A 23,218-nucleotide genomic window follows, 5' to 3' on the forward strand; every position below is an offset into this window, starting at 1 on the left:
CAGTTTTTTTTTCTTCTCCAATTGAATTATTGTCTTTTGTTTGGACCGCTCCTGTGACAGAGACAGATGCACTCCGCTCAGATCTACACAAGTGCATTGGGGCTAGGGGATGATTTGGGATTCAGGTTAGTCCCCCATATGGAACACTTTTCCCAGTATAGTGCACTACATCACTGATCAGGGCCCAAACGGCTTTATGTGCACTGTAGGGAATAGGGGGCCATTTGGAATGCCCTATGGAGAGGCTACAAAATGGCGATGGGTGTGTGCTTCTAAGGTAATCATTAAAAATCCTTAAGGGCAAAGTCATATTTCTCCCTGGTCATGGTCCAAAAACAGAACAATATCAAGGAAATTGCTAGTCATGAATGATAAATAGCAAGTGAGGCTGCTTATTGAGTTTTGAGGAAAAGGGTGGAGAGACCTATTCGTAATAGTAGACCTACAATAATAAAACATCATAGGCAGCAATAATAAGTCATGTGCCAGTAATAATATTAGCGTGGTTGGTCATACAGACTAGATGCTGGGAGGAGAATCAGTATAGAGAGAATATTATTTGGAATATCAATTGAAATTCTAGAGTCTTGATTAAAGGCGTCTGACATGTTAAAGTTTCAGTGCCTTCAGAAAGTATTTACACACCTGGACTTTTCCACATTTTGTGATCACAACCTAAATTTAAAATGTATTAAATTGCGATTTTTGGTCACTGGCCTACACACAGTACGCTATAATGTCAATGTGGAATTGTGTTTTTCTGTATTTTTTTAAATAAAAAATGAAACTCTGAAATGTCTTGAGTCAGTAAGTATTCAACCCCTTTGTTATGGCATGCCTAAATAAGTTCAGGAGTAAAACATGTGCCTAACAAGTCACATAATAAGTTGCACTCTGTGTGCAATAAGTGTTTAACATGATTTTTTTAATGACTTCCTTGAGTGGCCCGCCAAAGCCCAGACTTGAAGATTGCTGTTCAATGTCACTCCCCAACTAACTTAAGAGACGCTGAAAAAAAATCTGCACGGAAGAATGGGAGAAAACCCCCAAATCCAGATGTGCAAGATGGGTACATACCCAAGATGACTCAAAGCTGTAATCGCCGCCAAAGGTGCCTCTACAAAGTACTGAAGCAGGGGTGTGAATACTTATGTAAAGGAGATATCGGTATTACATTTTCAAAAAGCAAAAAACAAATAAAACATTTTCATCCATTTTGAATTCAGGAATAAGTCAAGGGGTATAAAAACTTTCTGAAGGCACTATATGATATGTAAGAGTACTTTTTTTTGACCAAATAAAGCCCGGGATTGAATGTATAATGATGTGAAACCATCAGAAAACAAACCATCACTTTCTACACTGAGAGTCTCTCAATATAAACCAATTTGAGGGAACAGTGTGAAATGATGAAGATTCACCGGCAACCGGAAGTCTTGATGATCACGGATCGGCGTCATCCGTCCAATACATTTCTGGGAAAGCTCACTGACCACTGAGATGTCAATCAAATCTCATCAAGCCTGTAACGTGGCCACCGCTCAAGGCCTTGCTAAGTGAGGTTAATGGGAGATTGTTTGCTGCGGGCACTCCACCTGGCAGTGCACTGTAATTGTCAGGTTTAAATGGGGTTGTGTGTGTGTGTGTGTGTGTGTGTGTGTGTGTGTGTGTGTGTGTGTGTGTGTGTGTGTCACCCGACTTACGCACCCAACTGCAACTTCCCGGCCCCTGCTGACACAGCCATGCGTCTAGCTAGTAACTGTGCTTATCTGGAGCCATTTTAGGCCGGAGACATCGTCCTGTCTCCTGCAACACTAATATATAGCAGAGATGGCCACCCTGGATCGACAGTTTCCTCAAGGCTTTCGTCCTGACCCATCGGCGAAGAGGGAGTCAACATGGTGGAGCCAACATGGTGGATGGAGATGGAGTGGCTAGGCTTTTTTTCGGTGGAAGAAAAAGTATGTGCGTGCGTGTGTCACGAAACATACAGGTGATGTTTCTAACGCAGGTGAAGAGGGAAACTTGACATCAAAGTGGATGAAAAACAACATGCATGCAAAACAAAAACTAGGATCTAATGCAACACAAGACAACTATTATTTGCAAATGTGAGAGCTCTGAATAAGTGCTTCACTGGGTCATTGAGTGACACGGCCAATAAATTATTAAACATATACTTGTACAAAACGTACAACAGTCCTCTGAAATAAAAGCCAACACATTCTGACACCTGTGGCAGACATTGTAATATACCACAGTAGCAGACTAGACTAGAGCATGAATGAGTTTCCCTGTTGGGACAATAAAGTTTGAATTTAATTGAAGGATGTTGAGGTTGGGCTCAGCCATAGAGTTGGATAGAGGGCACACTTGGCCCAAAACCTGTTTTAACATAGGCAGCGAGGGCTTTCGCCATTTTGAAGTAGTCAACTCTTCTGCAGTCATAGAAGTAAAATAATAAATTGACTACTTGGATTGAAATGATAGTAGATCAGCTCTATGGACTATGGTCATCAAGCACTTATTTAGAGCTCTGGGACTGTATGAAAGAAAGCTTTAAACTGAGCAAACCTGATTGGCTGGCGCTGCTGCTGCGTAGGGGACACTTGTGGCAGGAGTTGTTGTTGCAGAGATAGTAGCAGGCGCAGCACTGTACATCATGGGTACTTTTTCAGGAAGGGGGGACCATGGAAGCAATGAACAGGTTGGCAGTGGAGGCAGTGTGGTAACCATGGCAACGTGTGTTGATTGTTTGGTTGTTGTTGTTTTTGGGCATGACGCATATTAGAGAGGGGCGAGCCATCGTTAGGTTAGCCCAGCGGAAGGCGTGCACATCACAATGCAAAAGCGAGAGAAAGCACAGGAGAAAAAAAAAGAGAAGAGAACCTGAATTACAATCAAGGAAATTTGTCCCGACAATTAGTTGTTCCCAGAGGACTGAGTGAGATATGATGCGTGATATTATAAGATTGAGATTAACTAGAAAACAATTAGAGCCCCATCAAGATCGAGAGCTTTACTACCAATGTCACCCTCTTTCTATTTTTCTCTGGGATCAACACAGCACAGTAAACAATACAATATCTACTTTTCAACAAACAATTCATTTGGAATGCATTTTTCTTCATATATACTAATAATGTTAAGAATAACACTTCACATTTCATAATTAGGGTATAAGACAGTAAGTAGCTAAGTAACAATCATCTCTTACCGGGGAGCTCAAATTGCCATGTAGGACTTTGCAGCACTTTGTGGCGCTTTTCAGTAAAAACAATCAATCATGCATTCTAGCCCAATGTTCTACAACCGTGCCACTCAGTGTGTCACAACATCCACAAACTTTGTGTCACCTGTAAGCGCTTACATCTCCCGGCCTGTTCCCGCACTCCCCCCAATTTAAAGAGGCTCCATGGTGAAGTTTCCCCTAGGTACAGATCTAGGATCAGCTTCTCCTCCCCCAATCCTAACCTTAAACATTAGTGGGGACCCAAGATCAAAGTCTAGGGGAAAATTCACCCTAAACCTTTGAATGAATATGTGAGAGAATGAAAAGGGGAAAGGAAGGAACCTACCAAGGCTGCTAGCAGGAGTCATGCACAAGACTGACCCTGTGTGATCATGCAGTGGAAAAGAGTGAACAGAGGGTTAATAAGGGAAGGAGAAAAACATGTTAGAGAAGAAAGACAGAGATTTTGGTGGTAGCCTGGTCCCAAATCGGTTTGTACCGTATGGCATGCCATTGACCATAGGAGCCGGCAAGAGAGCACAAACAGATCTGGGATCAGGCTGGAGATTTTGGTAGTTGCTATATAAACAACATGCCTTTAAACAAATTTCACAAGCCTGCAATTGGTATAACTGGACTGTGCAGTTCGACTCCATTTGTAGTCTTATGCCATACTTTTATGCTACACATCCAGGCTGTATCACATCCGGCCGTGATTGGGCGGCACACAATTGGCCCAGCGTCGTACGGGTTTGGCTGTCATTTTAATTATGAATTTGTTCTTAAATGACTTACCTAGTTAAATTAAATAAAATGTCTGGTCTGCAAATAAATCATGAAAAAATATGTTCTGGAGGGGGTGGGAAGGTAAGGTCACACATACTACAAATGAAACTTTTTCAGTGTCAGAGGTTAATTAGCCTCAGATAGCAGATGTGTGTGCCATCTTGCCAACTCCTATGGTCTCTGTCACAGCAGACACATGGCGTGACAATGGCAATAGGAGTTGGCAAGACAGCACACACGTTTCTGGGATCAGGCTAGGGAAGGTTAAGGGCTGGATGCTTGGACCATGCAGTGAGAACGAATCAGACCTGAGTTCAAATAGTAAGTCTTCTTTCAAATGACTTTATGCGTTGGATCTGGGATGCCAGATGGGCAGAGTTTGCACTTTTGGTTCAATAAAGCACAGCTAGAGTTTTCATTGAGAAACCGATATTAATTGAACTCATGTGTGGTGTGTACACAGCATTCTGAACAAGCTTCCTACACTAGGAAAGGAGAGGAAGGGTGTAAAAGCCATGGAGGATAAAAACACTTTAACCGTATCTACATGTACATACTACCTCAATCAGCCTGACTAACTGGTGTCTGTATATAGCCTTGCTACTGTATATAGCCTTGCTACTGTATATAGCCTTGCTACTGTATATAGCCTCGCTACTGTTATTCACTGTCTATTTACTGTTGTTTTTATTTCTTTACTCACCTATTCACTTATACCTTTTTTTGCACTATTGGTTAGAGCCTGTAAGTAAGCATTTCACTGTAAGGTCTACACCTGTTGTATTCGGCACACGTGACAAATACACTTTGATTTGGACACTAAAGAAAGGAGTTGTTAGGGAGGGATAGAGGGTTAGGGAAGGTAGTCTCATCCACAAGAGGCTTAGGATTTTGGCAATGAATACCTTTATCTACTTCTCCAGAGTCAGATGAACTCGTGGATACCATGTGTATGACACTGCGTCCAGTATGAAGGAAGATAGGAGGTAGTTTTTAGAGCCAATTGCAACTGGCATTAGCGCAAGCTTAGTGCAAAGACTGGAAGTCTCCTGTTTTATAAGTAGGCCTTAAAATGCCTAGTGTACTTAATATAATCATACAGCAATGTGTCCCATCATCAGCCACAAAAGAGTTTTACCGCTGTGATCAAAGGATATCCATGCCTTTACCTTGTCCTGGCACCTGGCTGTAATTACACATTTATATGAGACGCGAGCATACCGTGGCTGCATTCCGAATGGCATCCTATCCCCTATATAGTGCACTGCATTATTTTGAACAGGGCCCATAGCAACTTGATTTCCACTTGAGGAAAAGCGCTTGATCACTCTGTTGGTTTAAAGAGAGACTGGCCTCAAACTTTTGGAGAAAATATGGGGAATATCTTATTTCCTCACAAGCTCACCTGGTGAAACCTTTTAAGGGTTATATACTTGAATTTTGCCCTTTGATGCTTTTATGGGGAAAGGGAAAGTTGGGGAAGCTCTATCCATGCTACATGGGTGTGTATCTGTATACAAGAGTGTGTACAAACGTGTGTGTGTGTGTACATAAATTGTGTATAGGTGTGTGTGCCTACATACTATGCGTGTGTCTGCGTGCATGAACATGTGTTGCAGGCGGGTGTACCCCCTACCTGTGGGAAAGCCACAGAAAGCCGTCTGCTGCTGCAGCTGTGCATTGGCCAAGGCCTGCTGGTAGTGCAACATACTGGGGTGAAAGAGCGAGCTGGCCCCGTTGCTCTTCTCAAGCGCTGGTCTCTTTGGTAGGGGCTGCAGGCAGCCGTGGGGGAACGCCTGTACGGGAGGGACGAGGAGACGTTAGATACAACGAGGCGGAGGCCTCAAAAATGACTACATTCACATGACTATTCTCTACACTATAACACGAGAAATCACCCTGCTGCTCGGGGTCTTTTGTGGCGACTAGCTACAAAACAGCACAAAGTTACAACAGAGAAGTCACAATGGCAACTTAGGTTTAAATAACCACATGGGGACAATGAAGGAACTACATACGATATCTAGCAAGGCAATTATAAAACAATGATTTACAGTACAGTAACAAACATGATACTTGGGAATTAACATTCTCATTGTTGTTATACGATCAATCAATGTAAAGCATACTAAAATAATAACTACACGAATCATATTGGTGGATATTAATTGCATAATACAAATACTTGGGCATTTAAAACAGCAAAAAGCCAAATTAAAATTATTGTGAGTTGCTACAGTACATTAAAGAAGCTACATGCAAAGCAAAAGGTGAAAGGTCAAAGTACCAGTTCTACAGTTGCCTCGAGGGGTCGCTTCATTGCTTTGGCAGTCGACTGAGTCTTTAAATAGCAGGCAGCGAGCACATGATGGCAGTGGGCCAATGGGAGTCAAGCGTATTAACATACAGGTAACAGCAAGCAGAGGTGCGTCATGGGGGACAGCATTGCATTGTGGATAGGTGAGAAGGAAAAACAAAACAAAATAATCTGAATGCAGTATACCACGTACAAAACAATAGGCATGCACATAAACAAAAAATTGTTTGTTTGTTTAATAAAGAAACCTATCGCTAAAGTTCTGAATTAGTACGAAAGCAAAAAGCATCTACTATACCTTTGGTTAAAAAGTTTAAGAAATACAAAGATTTACAAATGTACTTATGAAGTAAACAAATTACTTGGATAGCAGTTATTAGTTCTGTAAAGCTAGCTACTTCTTTACAAGTAAATCAGCTATCTAATCAATCAATGTATCAAAATATCTTGGGGGGTATTATTGATATAAACACAATCGACATTCAGTTGGGCCAAATCCTAACTTGAGATCTGTGCGCATAAGTCAGTATTTTTCACAAACCTCCCTTTGACATTGTGATTTACGTGAAAGTTTGAGTTATGTTCGCAGAACTAAAAAGGTAGGATTCGGCCTCTTCTGTAAACACACTATCTGCTGTATGGAATATTGTTGGCTCTGTTTTTGGTGCTTTGGTGTGACTGGCCACCATGACAGAATAGGATGTGAGCGCAACATACATTTTTCACTGAAAAACACAAGTCTTTGCTCTAGCCCTTGTGTTCATAGAGCTGAAAGGACTGGATAGGTGAAAGCAAACATATTAGAGGGCTAGGATGGAACCATCACCGTCGCTTCAACCTATCCAGTCCTTTTAGATCCGGGAAAACAAAAACAAGATAAGGGGCTAAGGGAATGGGCTACTAGGGACTAGATGTTCTCAGCAAGTGAGAGTTTTCAGCTCAATGGACAATGGAGAATCAAAAGTATTGTTGATTGGACAATGAAGGACCACATGTCTTATTGATTGGAATTATTCGCTTTTACAATAAAAGCAGTGCAATTTGGAACCAATGCACATTTTATGGAGGCCATTATGACCAATGGTTTGATAGAAGATGCCCTATGGCAGACAATAGTAGAAAGGACAATGTTTTGGCAGCTGGTCGGTCACATCCATTTCAGTCACAGGGTAGAAAAATGCTGATTTAAGTGGTAAAAGCAAAACTATTATTTTTCTTTCCATAACTGCACTACTACATGAGTGAACCCAAATGTGTAACTTGTCAGTGTGTGGTTAATGGGCAACTTTGGAGAGGTGAAAGTCAAAATGTGAATTGTAACAATATCTGTTATTAGGAAAGTCATCACAGAATGTGGAGCTCTGTTTATTCTACATTCCTCTTGGTTTCTACAGTAAAAGAAAAATAGATATTTGCTCAATGCAATAACATTTAAAGAAGATTTTAAAAATGGCGTTTGTTTGCAAGCCTTCTGAATGAAACCAAATCGATGAGATTGCACAAAGGAAACAGCAAACATCGATGGGACAACCAAGGCACTTATGATTACGAGACCATGCACAAGCCTTTCCTTTACGTGTAGGATAAAAAAGATTTTTCGTTAACACTTTACATTACGGTACCTTTTATAAAAGGTATTAGGTATTTTATAAAGTGTTACCATCATTCCAAATGAATACACCTCAGATTCGGTGTTAGATTCAGACTGAAATGTTATGGTTAATGGAAGCAAACGGAGGAGGGGGTAGAAATGTTCTGTTTTAATTAAGGGGGGGAAGCAAAGATGGCAGCATTCAAATTGGGACATGACAGGCTATGAAGACAAAATGGAGCAAAATGAAGTCAAATGACACCTCAGTGTAACTGCATAGCGTAAAACTCAACCACCTCGACCTGTTGTTTATAATCTTATGTACTATAAACTTGGTTCTGTCTGGGGCATATTTCCAGATGACCAAATCCTTGGGGAATGTACGCTCATGATACATGTATTGTTGGTACAGCTCCGGGCACTAGAAAATTACACAATGCATGAGCAACATGGCACTCTGACTCCTTTTGATAGTTTGTCACAACAAACTGTACTATGGTACAACTTTTCAGTGCCTGTAACTGTATCTAACTTAGGACAAGAGTCTGGTCGAGAGGTTTTTAATCCTCTTGCTTCTGGAACCATATGCTTCCCCCTTCGGCAGGGATTCGGTTTTTGCTCCTGCTCCTATCCCATCATAGAAATGATAAATATACACAAGTTCTCCTTTGTAAAAAAAAACTAAAACAGAATCTAACTTACTGTACCTTGTGTCAATACATTGTAATGGCTTTATAGTACATTATACATTTACTGAGAGAATTGCAGTGGGGAAATGCTCCCATAGAGCTGACTAAAAAGCTCTCTGTCCTCCGGTAAACCATAAGCCCTGTCGCCCCAATATTTTATCTCAGGTCACGCCAGCTTAAGGAAACAGAGCGCGAGTTGTCAAACTCATAATCATGGCTTCAGCACGGGATGACATGTGTTTTCCTATTGTTTAGGTCCTTTTTCTTTTAAACCATAACTGTGCTCGGGTCATCTTTTTACCCAGTATCAGTGGAGGTGTGGTTGTGTTTTTAGAGCAAGCAGCGATGGACGAGCAAGCTGATGAGACGAAAAGCATGCTGGACGATGCCATGGAATCAGACAGCAGCGCGAGAGCATTGACAGCACAGTGTGAGTGACAGCCAGCAAGACAGAGCCAAGTTCACCCATTCAACAGCCACTGACTCGGACCAATGTGGACACGAAGTAGAGTGAGAGGGGAGGGAGGGTCACAGCCAAGTGAAAGTCCTATTGCCAAAACCTGCTCCTGCCTGCCTCTGCCTGCCTTAGTGAAGGGGGAGGGTCCAATAATGAGGGAGTGGACCAATGGCCTCGCATTCTCATTCATCTCTCTTGATTCAATTTGTACTAATCTGCAGAGCTCTACACTTATCATTGAGAGGAGGGTGGGCATCGTCTTTGTATGGATGATCAAGGGTGGGAAAAAAAGCTCCTAGCCTGAAGCTATACTATGGGAAAGACTATGTCCCAAATGACACTCTAATCCCTTATCGTGCACTACTTTTGAACAGAGGGCTCTGGTCAAAAGTAGTGCAGTATATAGGGAATAGAAACCATTTGGGATGGGCCCTGGTCAAAATCAGTGCACTACATAGGGAATAGGGTACCATTTGGGACGCAAGCATAGACTGTTGTGGTCTGTTATACATTGACTTTACCTTCTCTAAAGCCTGATAACTATAGAGCCTATACAATGACCTGAGTGTGGGTTGAGTGGTCACATTTCCGTGAATTGTATAAAAGTGTCCATAATTGTATACTAGGAAGATGGTATATCAACTGTATGGAAAAATAAAGCAGTGCTCCACATTTTATGTACTTGTGTTCTTTTGTAGAATTTTCAAGATTTAAGTTTGTGTACTTTACCAAACTAATAGTCTATAGTTGATTACATATTATAAACATTAGAAATTATATTTCTTGATCTGGCCCTTTGTCAGGTGTGCTGTCTGACATTGCTGGGGCTACAAAAGTCTTGTAATTTTCCCAAAAGTCCCAGGTTTTCCAGAAATTACAGTTCAAGGATTCCCTCCTGATTTCAGGAATATTTCAACCAGGATTTCGGCAAATCAGGGAATTTGGAAAAGTTAGCAGATTTTTTGCCACCCTACTCTAGTGTGTGTGCTACGAGGTGCTCACTACTCTACACTACAGGCTGTGAGGGGGCGGGGGACGGGACGGAGGGTCTCACCATGGCGGCGGCTTGTGCAGCCACGGCTGTCTGGTTGGCCTGGTGCTGCGCAGCCTTGATCTTGGCCTGCAGGTGGGCCGGCGGGTGGAAGTACTTGCACTTCTCCCGGGAGCAGCGTGACTTGATGTAGTCCATGCACACGGTCACCGTGTTGTCGCTGGTGTCAATCATAGGGCTGTCGCTGGGGTGAGCGAAGCGGCAGTCCGTCTCGCCACGCGCGCAGTTGCCCCGCTGGAACTCCCGGCACACCTGGGAAGGAGGGTGGGGTGCACACGGACAAACAGACACACACACACACACACACACACAAATATTGGTTTAATATATCATACAATATAATACACGTGCCAATAACATAACAACAACTTATCATTGGGTTTATAACTATAGACTGAATAATGAACAGATTGATGTGTTTATCTATTCAGAGCCTGGGCGTAGTCAATCACAGGGGGCTTCACTCACAGCCTGGGATGTAAAACAACACCGCACACTCACTAAGTGTGGGGAGAACACGCACGCACATGTACACGCAAACACACACAAAGAACACACACAGCCCCTCTACAAACACGCGCAGGAGGAGGTAAACAGTCTCACTTAGCGTGGGGAGTGTCCCCATTCCTCAGTGGAACACGGCCTCTCATTAGCAACCACATGGCTCTGTTGCTAAGTGATGGCACTTTGAGATAAACACACAATACACCTACACTCCGAGGCCCGTCTTTGCTTGCCATCCTTCCAAGGCTATTCTTTGTTTTCATTACGACACAATGGCCTGGGTGCTTAGTTGTTGTATAAACAAAAAACACCCCCATTGAAATAACCTCATCTACCTTAAGAAGATTTAAACAACTGTGAGGTCTAGAATTCTGTTGGCCAGCGCTCAAGTTCTTAAAGTCCTCTATTCTTTCAAAGTCAAGGTGTGTGGAAAGGGAGTAGGTAAAATATAAAATGTTCTCTCTGATGGGTGAGGTTAGGACTAGGTAAAAATAAGATCTGTGTTAAAAGGGGTAACTTCTACCTCAACCTAGGTGGGTAAGGATGATGTCGTGAGATAATAATTATGGAGAGGCTTTCCCAACACCTCGTAGGGCAAACTCTCTTGATTCCTTATATTGTGACCGCCCAGATGCCGGCTCTCCTAACTTCTGGTATTGTTATTGGTTAGTTGGTGATGTCTCCTAACTGCTAATATACTAGGACATCTAGTATTGTTATTGGTTAGTGGTGGTGTACCTCCAGCTTGTCCGTGCGTAGCAGCTTCTGGTTGGAGGAGGAGCTCTGCATGGAGCAGGGAGGGCTGCCGGGAACGATGATACTCTGGGTGCTGGGCTGGAGCATCTCGGTGGGCATCATGCCCATACTGTGGGTCATGTGGGTCAGGTAGGGAGCATAGCTCAGACCCGGGCTGGAGCCCAGGCCCTGGTTAATAGGAAACGACTGCTACCGAGGAATAGGGGGTGAGGTGGGGGGGAAGAGGGGAGACAGAGAGGGACAGAAAATGTTAAAGAGGTGAGAGAGGTAGAGACATAAACAAGTAGTCCATTACTCACCATGGTAGGCTGCATGGTCGTGCCAGGGAACATGAAAGGCATCTGTTGAGCCAACATGGCTGCTGCCGTCTTCTGTTGTATGAGGTTGTTGCGGCCGTTGATCTCCAGCTGAGTCTTGAGGTGGGCCGGGGGTGGAGGTATTTGCAGTTCTCTCGCGTGCATCGGCCCTGAAAAAAAATACAATAAAAAAAATACATTAACACAAGTTAAAGACAGACCTTGTTAAAGACCGAGATTATGAATAAACCCTAAAGACAGGTCAGAGGTTAGGCATATGCAGACAGACTTAAATACATTGAATACTGAGGGGCAATATTGATATTCACAGCTGATGCTTTTGCAACGGCTAATGGGGATCCTAATATCAAACATTGTGGGAGTTGTGTGTATTGGCCTCAGCAACACGACGGGGCTGCGCGTGGCTAGCTCAGAGGTTTGAGCTCGTTAGCTAGCTAGCTAGCTGCTTCAATAAAGGATCTTTAAAACCTTACAATGTGTAGCTTTGGCTTCAACGTGTGTTAGCAAGATAATGACGCCAAAGATAGAACAAGGCACCAGATATTTCACTGGATGTATAAATCTGAAGCATCCGGTATCTATCTTCTGCTGTTGAAATGCCTCACCTCCACACCACCAGGCAGTAAGGGGAGAGCAGTGACCTAATTAGCTGAGCACCAGCTCCCCAGTCATGGGTTCATGCTGAAATAGGACAACCTCCCTACCAGTCCACTGACAAACCAGCATACAGCCAGCCACTCTCCATGCACACACTGCCTAGCTAGCTCTGACCTAGAGCTGCGTTTACTACTGCAGATTGGCACGTGCTCCCTCAGATTTGTCCTGTTTTAATTGCTAAACTTAATTGTGGGGAAAGTCAAGTCGCCAGTCAGATGGGGTGCCACAGGGCTGCACTCTACACCCCCTTCAGTTTCTACAGCTAGTTTGTGCCAGTGCTGTACTGTACTCCCGCTCAGTTTCTCCACTGGCGCATAATAGTGCTATCGATATCCCTCCTCCGCTTTACTCCATCCACAGCCAAAGGGTAAGGTTAGCGCTGCGCCTCATAGCTAAGAGCCTGAGAGGTGTGAAAACCAATCAAAGCCTCTCTCACTGACGCCGCTCTGGGCAGACCAACTCCATGGCGACTGCTGGGAGGGGAAGAGTGATGGGGGATGCGGTGCTGCTGAGGCTGAGCTTTGGATGCCTTCCCTGTTACTGTGAGGATGGCCTGAAGGGCATTAGATTGTCAGGGGTCAAAGCACTATCGCATGAGTAGGGCTGTGACCACCTGGACCAAACCCCAGAAGCTAGTTATAGCCTATTTTCTGTGGTCAGGAAAAACTCTGAAAATCATGGTTAGAAACAAGCCACATTACAACAATGCTTTCTTTGTGACATTTTGCTGCCAGTGTCATGATTGATTCAATGCATTTGGTGCCAGTTTTGAGCATCGTTACTCGCCATTTGAGGGAGGAGTTAAGCAGCCATAAAACACACTTTGGTAGAGCGTTTCATTTGACACATTAGGAACGTATCACATGTAGGGGGTTATAGTCATAAGTGTGGGGCACAGCGGTCCATATGCTCTCCTCCTAAACCACTTTACTTCTGCTTGTTAGCATTGAAGGAGCGGTGTAAATTGTAATAAGCGTTATTAAATGATAATCACAGTGTCATTTTCAGTCACGTACGTAATTAACTTCGAGCCCACCGGCTCTCGAAGTCACAGCGATGCTGGCTGGAACACTTATGCAGTAGGTACACGTGAGATGACGCAAGCAGGGTCGGTCTGTTCAGAGGGAGTCGCGCCACTGACTCTGCAGATAGAGGAGCGTTTCTGGCTGGCTCCCCGAGCAGAGCTGCCGGAGAGTGCTCCGGAGCATTCCTCATGTAACAATGACAGTGCTAAAAAGCTGCCTGTCTCAGATGATGAAACACTGAGCGAGAGACTGTCATTAGAGCTCGAGTCAGATGTTATCTTGCCAGGGGGGGGGGGGGGTTTAAGAGAGGCCCAGTTGTCTTAACCACCCACACACGGAGCAAGAATCTATTCATCCTCACCATCGCCTCAGAGCACGCATTTATGAAAAGGGGCTTTTCAAACCTGAGGCACATGATTACCCTGTTAAATAAGCCCGTTTCAGACGCTACATCGTTCAGATGTAATGACACAGTGGATCCCTTCTGCTAGCTGGGTCTGTTTCAAAATGTCAGCACAAAGTCAAGGATCTATGCATCTAGCTAATTTGTGATACCAGGCCTAATAATATAAGAGGGTTAAGAAGATAATTGTCTCTTAGGGGTTTGAAAAGCGATGACAATAAGGCAGGGAGTATAACACGACTAAATGCTTAATTTGGGTGAGGTTTTTCGACTCGCCTGAGAAGCCTCATTTCACTGCCAAAAATAAAAATTAAACCACATAGAGTTCAGCGAAATAACAACACAATGTCAAATACAAGTAGCCTAGTCAAATAATTAACATCCAAACACATTAACCGTTACTCTCTCACGGGAATTCCACTAATGTAGCCAAACGTAACTGCAGCTCATTCCGTTTGCTCGAAAATGGATAAATGCTTAAAAGTAGTAAGGCCCACATCCATAGATACACATACCAGCAGTACTACAACTGCACCTGTCCACGACACAAGCTGTTCTGCTTCCACGAGCACATCCAATACTAGCATCAGTAAATTCTACATTTGTTGTTAGCCCAGCTAGCATGAACACTGACAGTTGTGAATCTGATGCAGCTGAAGAGCTACTGCCCCCTTACCCGGGAAAGCACCTAACCATAAACATCAATACCTTTCTTAAAATCAATACACAAGTATATTTTTAAACCTGCATATTTAATATTGCCTACTAACATACATTTATTTGACCTTAGGAAATTGTGTCACTTCTCTTGCAACAGAGTTAGGGTATATGCAGCAGTTTGGGCCGCCTGGCTCGTTGCAAACTGTGTGGAGATTTCTTCCTAACAAAGACAGCCAACTTCGCCAAACGGGGGATGATTTAACAATCGTTGCACGACTGTACCTAACCATAAACATCAATGCCTTTCTTAAAATCAGTACACAGAAGTATATATTTTTAAACCTGCATATTTAGCTAAAAGAAATCCAGGTTAGCAGGCAATTATTAACCAGGTGAAATTGTGTCACTTCTCTCGCATTCATTGCACGCAGAGTCAGGGTATATGCAACAGTTTGTACCGCCTGGCTCGTTGCGAACTAATTTGCCAGAAATGTACGTAACTGTGACATAACATTGAAGGTTGTGCAATGTAACAGGAATATTTAGACTTATGGATGACCCCCGTTAGATAAAATACGGAACGGTTCCGTATTTCTCTGAAAGAATAAACGTCTTCTTTTCGAGATGATAGTTTCCGGATTGGACCATATTAATGACCTAAGGCTCGTATTTGTGTGTGTTATTATGTTATAATTAAGTCTATGATTTGATAGAGCAGTCTGACAGCGCAATGGTAGGCACCAGCAGGCTTGTAAGCATTCATTCAAACAGCACTTTCGTGCATTTTGCCAGCAGCTCATTGCAATGCTTCAAGCATTGCGCTGTTTATGACTTCAAGCCTATCAACTCCCGAGATTAGGCTGGTGTAACCGATGTGAAATGGCGAGCTAGTTAGCGGGGTGCGCACTAATAGCGTTTCAAACTTGACTCGCTCTGAGACTTGGAGTAGTTGTTCCCCTTGCAGGCTTTTGTGGAGCGATGGGTAACGATGCTTCGAGGGTGGCTGTTGTCGATGTGTTCCTGGTTCGAGCCCAGGTAGGAGCGAGGAGAGGGACGGAAGCTATACTGTTACACTGGCAATACTAAAGTGCCTATAAGAACATCCAATAGTCAAAGGTATATGAAATACAAATCGTATAGAGAGAAATAGTCCTATAATAACTAACTACAACCTAAAACTTCTTACCTGGGAATATTGAAGACTCATGTTAAAAGGAACCACCAGCTTTCATATTATCTCTGTTCTGAGCAAGGAACTGAAACATTAGCTTTCTTACATAGCACATTTTGTACTTTTAATTTCTTCGCCAACACTTTGTTTTTGCATTATTTAAACCAAATTGAACGTTTCATTATTTATTTGAGGCTAAATACATTTTATTGATGTGTTAAAATAAGTGTTGATTCAGTATTGTTGTAATTGTCATTATTACAAATACATTTTAAAAAAAATTGTCCGATTAATCGGTATCGGCTTTTTTGGTCCTCCAATAATCAGTATCGGTATTAAAAAATCATAATCGGTCAACCTCTAGTCTTAACAGCACGATTTGCCAAGGCAGGATAGTCTGAGCGCAGCCAAATCCAGAAATCTGGCAGTGGCTTCTGATTAAATAACATTTTCACAGAACCGCTTGTTGCAATTTCAATGAGGATCTCTTATTCAGATATTGGTAAGTGGACTGGAGGCAGGGCTTGAAAGGGATAACGAATCTAGATGTTTGTGTCAAATGGTTCAGGAAAGTGCCTGCGTAATTGCGCACCCAACTCACTCAGGAACTTCGCTAAATGACATTTGACATTGTCCGTAAGCTTAAATCATACAATGACGGAAAGACCTGTGTGTTGTCCTTGTTAGTGCAGACAGAGAAGAGCTCCAACTTCTTAATCATAGCCTCAATTTTGTCCTGCATATTGAATATAGTTGAGGAGAGTCCCTGTAATCCTAGATGCAGATCATTCAGGCGAGAAAAAACATCACCCAGATCGGCCAGTCGTGTGAGAAACGCATCATGCAAGCAGTCAGACAAGTGAAAATGATGGTCAGTAAAGAAAACTTTAAGCTCGTATCAATTCAAAAAAACATGTCAATACTTTGCCCCTTGATAACCAGCGCACTGATGTATGTTGTAAAAGCGGTACATGGTCGCGGCCCATATCATTGCATAGTACAGAAAATACACGAGAGTTCAGGGACCTTGCTTTAACAAAGTTAACCATTTTCACTGTAGTGTCCAAAACATATTTTAAGCTGTCAGGCATTCCCTTGGCAGCAAGAGCCTCTCGGTGGATGCTGCAGTGTACCCAAGTGGCGTCGGGAGCAACTGCTTGCATGCTCATTACCACTCCACTGTGTCTCCATGTCATGGCTTTTGCACCATCAGTACAGGTACCAGCACATCTTAACCACCGAAGTGCATTTGATGTCACAAAACTGTCCAGCACTTTAAAAATATCCTCTCCTGTTGTCCTGGTTTCCAGAAGAGGATGTCTTCCTTAACTGACCTCCCATAAACACAACGGACATATACCAGGAGCTGTGCCAGGCCCGCCACGTCTGTTGACCTGTCCAACTGTAACGCATAGAATTCCCTGGCTTGTATGCGAAGCAGTAATGGTTTCAAAACATCTCCTGCCATGTCACTGATGCGTCGTGAAACAGTGTTGTTTTATGAAGACATAGTCTGTATAGTTTTTTGGCCTTTTCCCCCAGCATTGTTCCAGCCATATCCACGGCAGCAGGAAGAATTAAGTCCTCCACAATAGTATGGGGCTTGCCTGTCCTAGCCACTCGGTAGCTCACCATATAAAGGCACTTCTAGCTCCTTCTTATTAATGGTATCCGTTGCTTTTATACATGTTTTACTACTCGAAAGTCGTCTTAATTCTCGCTCAAAAAATTCCTGTGGCTTATTTTTCAAAATGGCATGTTCTGTTTCTAAATGTCTGAGCAAGAGTGAACATTTCATCGAGTTGTGAGATAGACTTTTGTGCAAAAGTACTATAACACACTGTGGCTGAGGAGACTACTCCCAATATAAGTGATCGCCAGAATAATCCCAGGGGGACAGAGATGAAGGCCTGTTATTTCATGAACAGATTAGGATTATGCTCACTTAACCTATTTAGACGTGTCCCCTTGGAGGCTAACTAATTACACCTAATAATTGCCCATGCATACCACCTTGCATCCCACTGCTGGCTTGCCTCTGAAGCTAAGCAGGGTTGGTCCTGGTCGGTCCCTAGATGGGAGACGAGATGCTGCTGGAAGTGGTGTTGGAGTGCCAGTAAGGAGGCACTCTTTCCTCAGGTCAAAATAAATATCCCAATGCCACAGGGCAGTGATTGGGGACGCTGCCCTGTGTATGGTGCTGTCTTTCGGATGGGACATTAAAACGGCTGTCCTGACTTTGTGGTCACTAAAGATCCCATGGCACTTATCGTAAGAGTAGGGGTGTTAACCCCGGTGTCCTGTCTAAATTCCCAAGCTGTCCCTCATACCGTCACGGTCACCTAATCATCACCAGCTTACAATTGGCTCATTCGTCCCCCTCCTCTCCCCTGTAACTATTCCCCAGGTCATTGCTGTAAATGAAAATGTGTTCCCAGTCAACTTACCTGGTTAAAATAAATGTGAATCCAAAGTCTTTAACACTGAGAAATTGGGTTTTTGCATGTTGTGATCGAATCATGGCACTTTTCCCTTGTCGCCATATTGGGGTAGTCAAATGGAGCCAAAGTTGTTTCCCTCAAGAATCTCAATAATAAACTAGCCTAGTTAGTCTCTTCCCACAGCTGCTGTGAGTTTGGGGCAAGCAAGACTACTACTATACTGCTGTTGTTTAAGCATTGTGCTACGTTACCAGAAACAGAATGACACTGCTGTCCTCGACGAGGCCTTCGCGAGGAAGGAAAAACATGTACCTTTAAGTCAACACTGTGGCTGCCTGCTGCTGTATTGGCATGCCACCCCCCCCCCCCCCCAGCCCCCATCACTGCCTAGAAAAGAAATGAAAACTCAGACCCTCCCACCTTCTCAATCAGCTGTGCCCTGAATCGAGACAGATGACTGCGTGTCTGTGGGTGGCACAGCACAGAGGGCCACTTTACCAGGGGCAGCAGAATGGTGCTTCAGTTGAGGCCTCCGCTAACTACCGGCCATTTGCATTTTCCCTTCAATGGGGCTCTATTCTGCCTCGCCCGAGACAGAGGTTCACCGTCTCTCCAGTCGACAGAGGTGCAAAAAATATAAATAAAGTAAAGCCAAACCCTAATTCGGGGAAGGCTGGGTGGCCTTCCTTGTGTCACTATATGTTTTATTACATTTTGTATCTTGTATTCAACTCTGCATTGTTGGAAAATGACCTATAAGTAAGCATTTCACTTTTAGTCTACACTTGTTGTCTTAGAAGCATGTGATAAATTAAATGAAATGACATTACATCTATATGGCTTCGGGGGAGAGAGACCGTGTTCGTGAATGAGAGGGGGCTTTAGTTATGGAGTGAAGTGGTGGGGTTCTGTCGCTCTCTCTGTGTGACTAGGGTCAGACACAAGCTACTCATTCACCCTCAGGAGAAAGGTGCTGCACAGGGTTCGCATAGCTGAAACCCACATTATGACATTATCACCATCCTGACAGCCAGGATCGATGGCCATTGGGAGAAGAGTGACAGACGAGAAGGCCATTAAGACCGAATGCCATTTCAATCAAGGAAGAAGAGTGACAGAGAAAAATAAATAAGAGGCACTGGTGAGACATAGTGGAACGCCACCGGCTGGAATCTCTCTGTACGTTAGTTATTGTGCTAAACATTATTTATTCATGCCTTTGCGTTTCCAGAGACATCCACCACAACACCTGAGATGACTGCACCTCCGGAGAAGCTCTGACAACACAAAGTCCTTCCCCTTTATCCTTTAGTTCTTCTCCCCGGCGACGAGGGGAGGGCTTTGATCGCTGTGAGAACTGACACTAATTTCTATGACAAGAAGCCAGGAATATCTGTAATCCCCTTACACCATATCAGAGGGGCTCATGTCTCCACTGCCCTGACCGGGTGGCCTCTTCTCTTCCTCAGTTTCTCCCTCTGTCCGTCTTCCTCTCCCTAGGTCTCGCTCTCCATCTCTCGTTCTCTCTCTGGGCATTAATGGCTGCTGGCATGTCAACCTTATTCCCAGTCAAGTGTGACATTTTAGCGAAACCTTCTGCAATAAGAGAGAACCCAACAGGATGGGCACTTACAGAACACGTTAAGGCCCAGAAAATGCAGGTCCCGACACCGCTGGATGCACACAGACAGGAGGTCCCTTCATCCTCCTTAGGGGTAGTAGAATCCCTTTCCGGTGCCCTATTCCACTTAGGCCCACTGTAACAGGTTCACCTTAGTCATGAATACTCCTCGAGGTGCCATGACATCCGTAAGCAGTGCTGGCCACCCTAGCTCAAGTTGAGGCATTCAACTCCATGCACACAGGTCTTCCAAAAGAAAATAGGCACTAATTGAAATGCTGTACTTCCATACTGAAATCATATCCTATGGCTTTTAATCTTGACATTTGAGAAGATGAACTATACCCATTAGCGTTTCCTTTAACTTCAGAGTTTCTTACACCATAGAAATAGTGAAAGGTACAATCGAAGAAAGAACGGGAGATATATCTGTAGCAAACCTTGCCCATTTTGTGTCGGCCTACATGTCTGGAGAGTCTCATCATAAGGCTATTATGCGTCAACACAAATGAGAGTCCCCATTAAGAAAATAAATTAGGGAACAGAGGACTTTGTTCTTGCTTTTTGTCACACACACACACACACACACACACACACACACACACACACACACACACACACACACACACACACACCTCCCGATGCATTTATCCGCTGCCTACAAGATTCCAGTGTTGGCTCGACGGTAATTACATATGCCTTTGTTTCAACACCCGTAATCCTAGAGACGGGTAAGCGGTGCTACCGCTGACACGCCTGAGATTACCACAGGAGTGTGGCAAAGAGCCTCCTAAGCCTCCTGGCTTTCCACTGCAGAGGAGAGAAGAGCGAGAAAGAAGGAGGGAGAGTGAGTGAGAAAGATAGGTGGTGATAATTCCTCCCTCCTGTTCTCAGACGCAGGACACACACACTGTCATCTGTGTAGGGACGCTCCTCAGCAGGGGTCCCTCTTACCACAGGCCCACACACAACACACACACACTCCCAAAAACACATCTCCATCTGGGGAGAGGGCGTTGTAGACAAATGTGGCAGGCAGTACTGTGTGTGCATCAGAAATAGAACACAAACTCATTCTAATTCTTTGACTGTAACATCAATGAGAGTGTATTCAGAGTGAGGTGCTGCCTAGAACATTGAGCACGCACACGGTTTCTGTGAAAGACGTGGAAAGAAAACAGCTTGAAAATAGCAGGGTGGCTCTTAATACAATGATGATGCTTGAGATACAGCAGAAATATACACACTTAGTCTTTCGTTAATAAGCAAGTGTAACTTCTGCGCTTGTTGACTGAGGACTGTCTGACATATTGTTGTGGACCAGTTATGAGGGAGCGTCCTGACCTAAGAGCGAGGGCAAGTTTTTTGTGTGCATGTATGTTACAGAATTGTGTGTGTGTTCTGCTTGCCAGTCAACATAGAGAGAGTTAGGATGTGTGTGTGTGTGTGTGTGTGTGTGTGTGTGTGTCTTCACTGCTCTTACTGCAGGTGCCTCCCAGGTCTATGCTGTAGCCCAGTAGGCTGGGCTGGTAATCCAGTGAGCCGTGCCTGCTCCAGTTAATCTGATCATCTGTGACCTGCTGAGACATGAAACCCACCCTGTTGAGCTGCACTAATCCGACGACACACATACACACAGGCGTGCATACACGTACCATCCCAACCTCTGTGTTGACAGGCCGAGGTTCAGGACCGAGGCAATATTCCTTACAACGAAGCCTAACTGTCATGAGCACTCAGTCCATTTCAGACACTTGCATACCAGTTGTAAGATTGGCCTATTCGTCACTGACACCTTCTAGGAGGAAAAGGATTGTAGAATAAGTACTGGCCAACGTCAAACTGCAATTAGAGAAAAACAATTGCCATTTCAAGAGAGAAAATAAACAACAATTGCTAGCCAATCTAAAATGAATCTAGTGCAGCTGGAAAGCATTTAGACCCCTTGACTTATTCCACATTCTCTTACGTTACAGCCTTATTCTAAAATCAATCTACACACAACAACCCATAATGTCAAAGCAAAAACACGTTTTTAGACAACAACAAAAAATCAAATAAATGAAAATCTACATTTACATAAGTATTCAGACCCTTTACTCAGTACTTTATTGAAGCACCTTTAGCAGCGATTACAAGCCTCGAGTCTTCTTGGGTATGACGCTACAAGCTTGGCACACCTGTATTTGGGGAGTTTCTCCCATTCTTCTCTGCAGTTCCTCTCAAGCTCTGCCAGGTTGGATGGGGAGATGTCGCTGCATAGCTATCTTCAGGTCTCTACAGAGATGTTCGATCAGGTTCAAGTCCGGGCTCTTGCTGGGCCACTCAAGGACATTTAGAGAGACTTGTCCCGAAGCCACTCCTTCGTGGTCTTGGCTGTGTGCTTTGGGCCATTGTCCTGTTGGAAGGTGAACAAACCTGCCCCACAGTCTGAGGTCCTGAGCGCCCTGGAGCAGGTTATCAAGGATCTCTGTACTTTGCGCTGTTCATCTTTCCCTCGATCCTGACTAGTCCCCCCAGTGCCCCCACAGAGGAACTCTGGAGCTCTGTCAGAGTGACCATCAGGTTCTTGGTCCCTGACCAAGACCCTTCTTCCCCGATTGCTCAGTTTTGACAGCTGGCCAGCTCTAAGAAGAGTGTTGGTGGTTCCAAACTTCTTTCATTTAAAAACAGAGGCCACTGTGTTCTTGGGGACCTTCAATGCTGCAGACATTTTTTGGTACCCTTCCCCAGAACTGTGCCTCGACACAATCCTGTCTCGGAGCTCTACGTACAATTGCTTCGACCTCATGGCTTGGTATTTACTCTGACATGCACTGTCTGTCAACTGTGGGACCTTATATATTGGGGCGGCAGGGTAGCCTAGTGGTTAGAGCGTTGGACTAGTAACCGGAAGGTTGCAAGTTCAAACCCCCGAGCTGACAAGGTACAAATCTGTCGTTCTGCCCCTGAACAGGCAGTTAACCCACTGTTCCTAGGCCGTCATTGAAAATAAGAATTTGTTCTTAACTGACTTGCCTGGTTAAATAAAGGTAAAATTAAAATTATAGACAGGTGTGTGCCTTTCCAAATCATGTCCAATCAATTGAATTTACCACAGGTGGACTCCAATCAAGTTGTAGAAACATCAAGGATGATCAATGGAAACAGGATGCACCTGCGCTCAATTTCGAGTCTCATAGCAAAGGGTTTGAATACATATATAAATAAGGTATTACTGTTCATGTTTAATAAATAAACATTTCCAAAAACCTGTCATTATGGGATATTGTGTAGATTAAATAAATGTTTTGCTTATCAATTTTAGAATAAGGCTGTAACATACATGTGGGAAAAGTCAAGGGATCTGAATAGTTTCTGAATGAAACAAACACCCCACTCTCCATGGGATTCAGTTCCAATCTGTTAGCTAGATGCTAGTTATTTCTTTATGTTTTTAAAAAATTTGACTGAAAATGGTATGGAAAACATGGGTATGAGTGTTTCCTGGCATATACCTAGCACCTCTGGGACTGAGCAGCTCCACAGAGACATCCTCTT

The 23,218-nt window shown here is 43.8% G+C and overlaps 1 protein-coding gene across 1 annotated transcript in view; it reads right to left on the minus strand.

The window, feature by feature from the left end:
* LOC135542457 (muscleblind-like protein 2a) overlaps positions 1 to 23,218 on the minus strand; it is a 63,343-nt gene that overhangs the window by 4,479 nt on the left and 35,646 nt on the right. The window contains 8 exon segments of the mRNA XM_064969417.1: positions 2,575 to 2,669; positions 3,579 to 3,614; positions 5,655 to 5,814; positions 6,306 to 6,359; positions 10,127 to 10,375; positions 11,366 to 11,572; positions 11,683 to 11,813; positions 11,816 to 11,849. Coding sequence (XP_064825489.1) covers positions 2,575 to 2,669; positions 3,579 to 3,614; positions 5,655 to 5,814; positions 6,306 to 6,359; positions 10,127 to 10,375; positions 11,366 to 11,572; positions 11,683 to 11,813; positions 11,816 to 11,849 — 966 coding nt within the window.

Source organism: Oncorhynchus masou, chromosome 6, assembly GCF_036934945.1.
Source record: "Oncorhynchus masou masou isolate Uvic2021 chromosome 6, UVic_Omas_1.1, whole genome shotgun sequence".
Taxonomy (NCBI): Eukaryota; Metazoa; Chordata; class Actinopteri; order Salmoniformes; family Salmonidae; genus Oncorhynchus; species Oncorhynchus masou.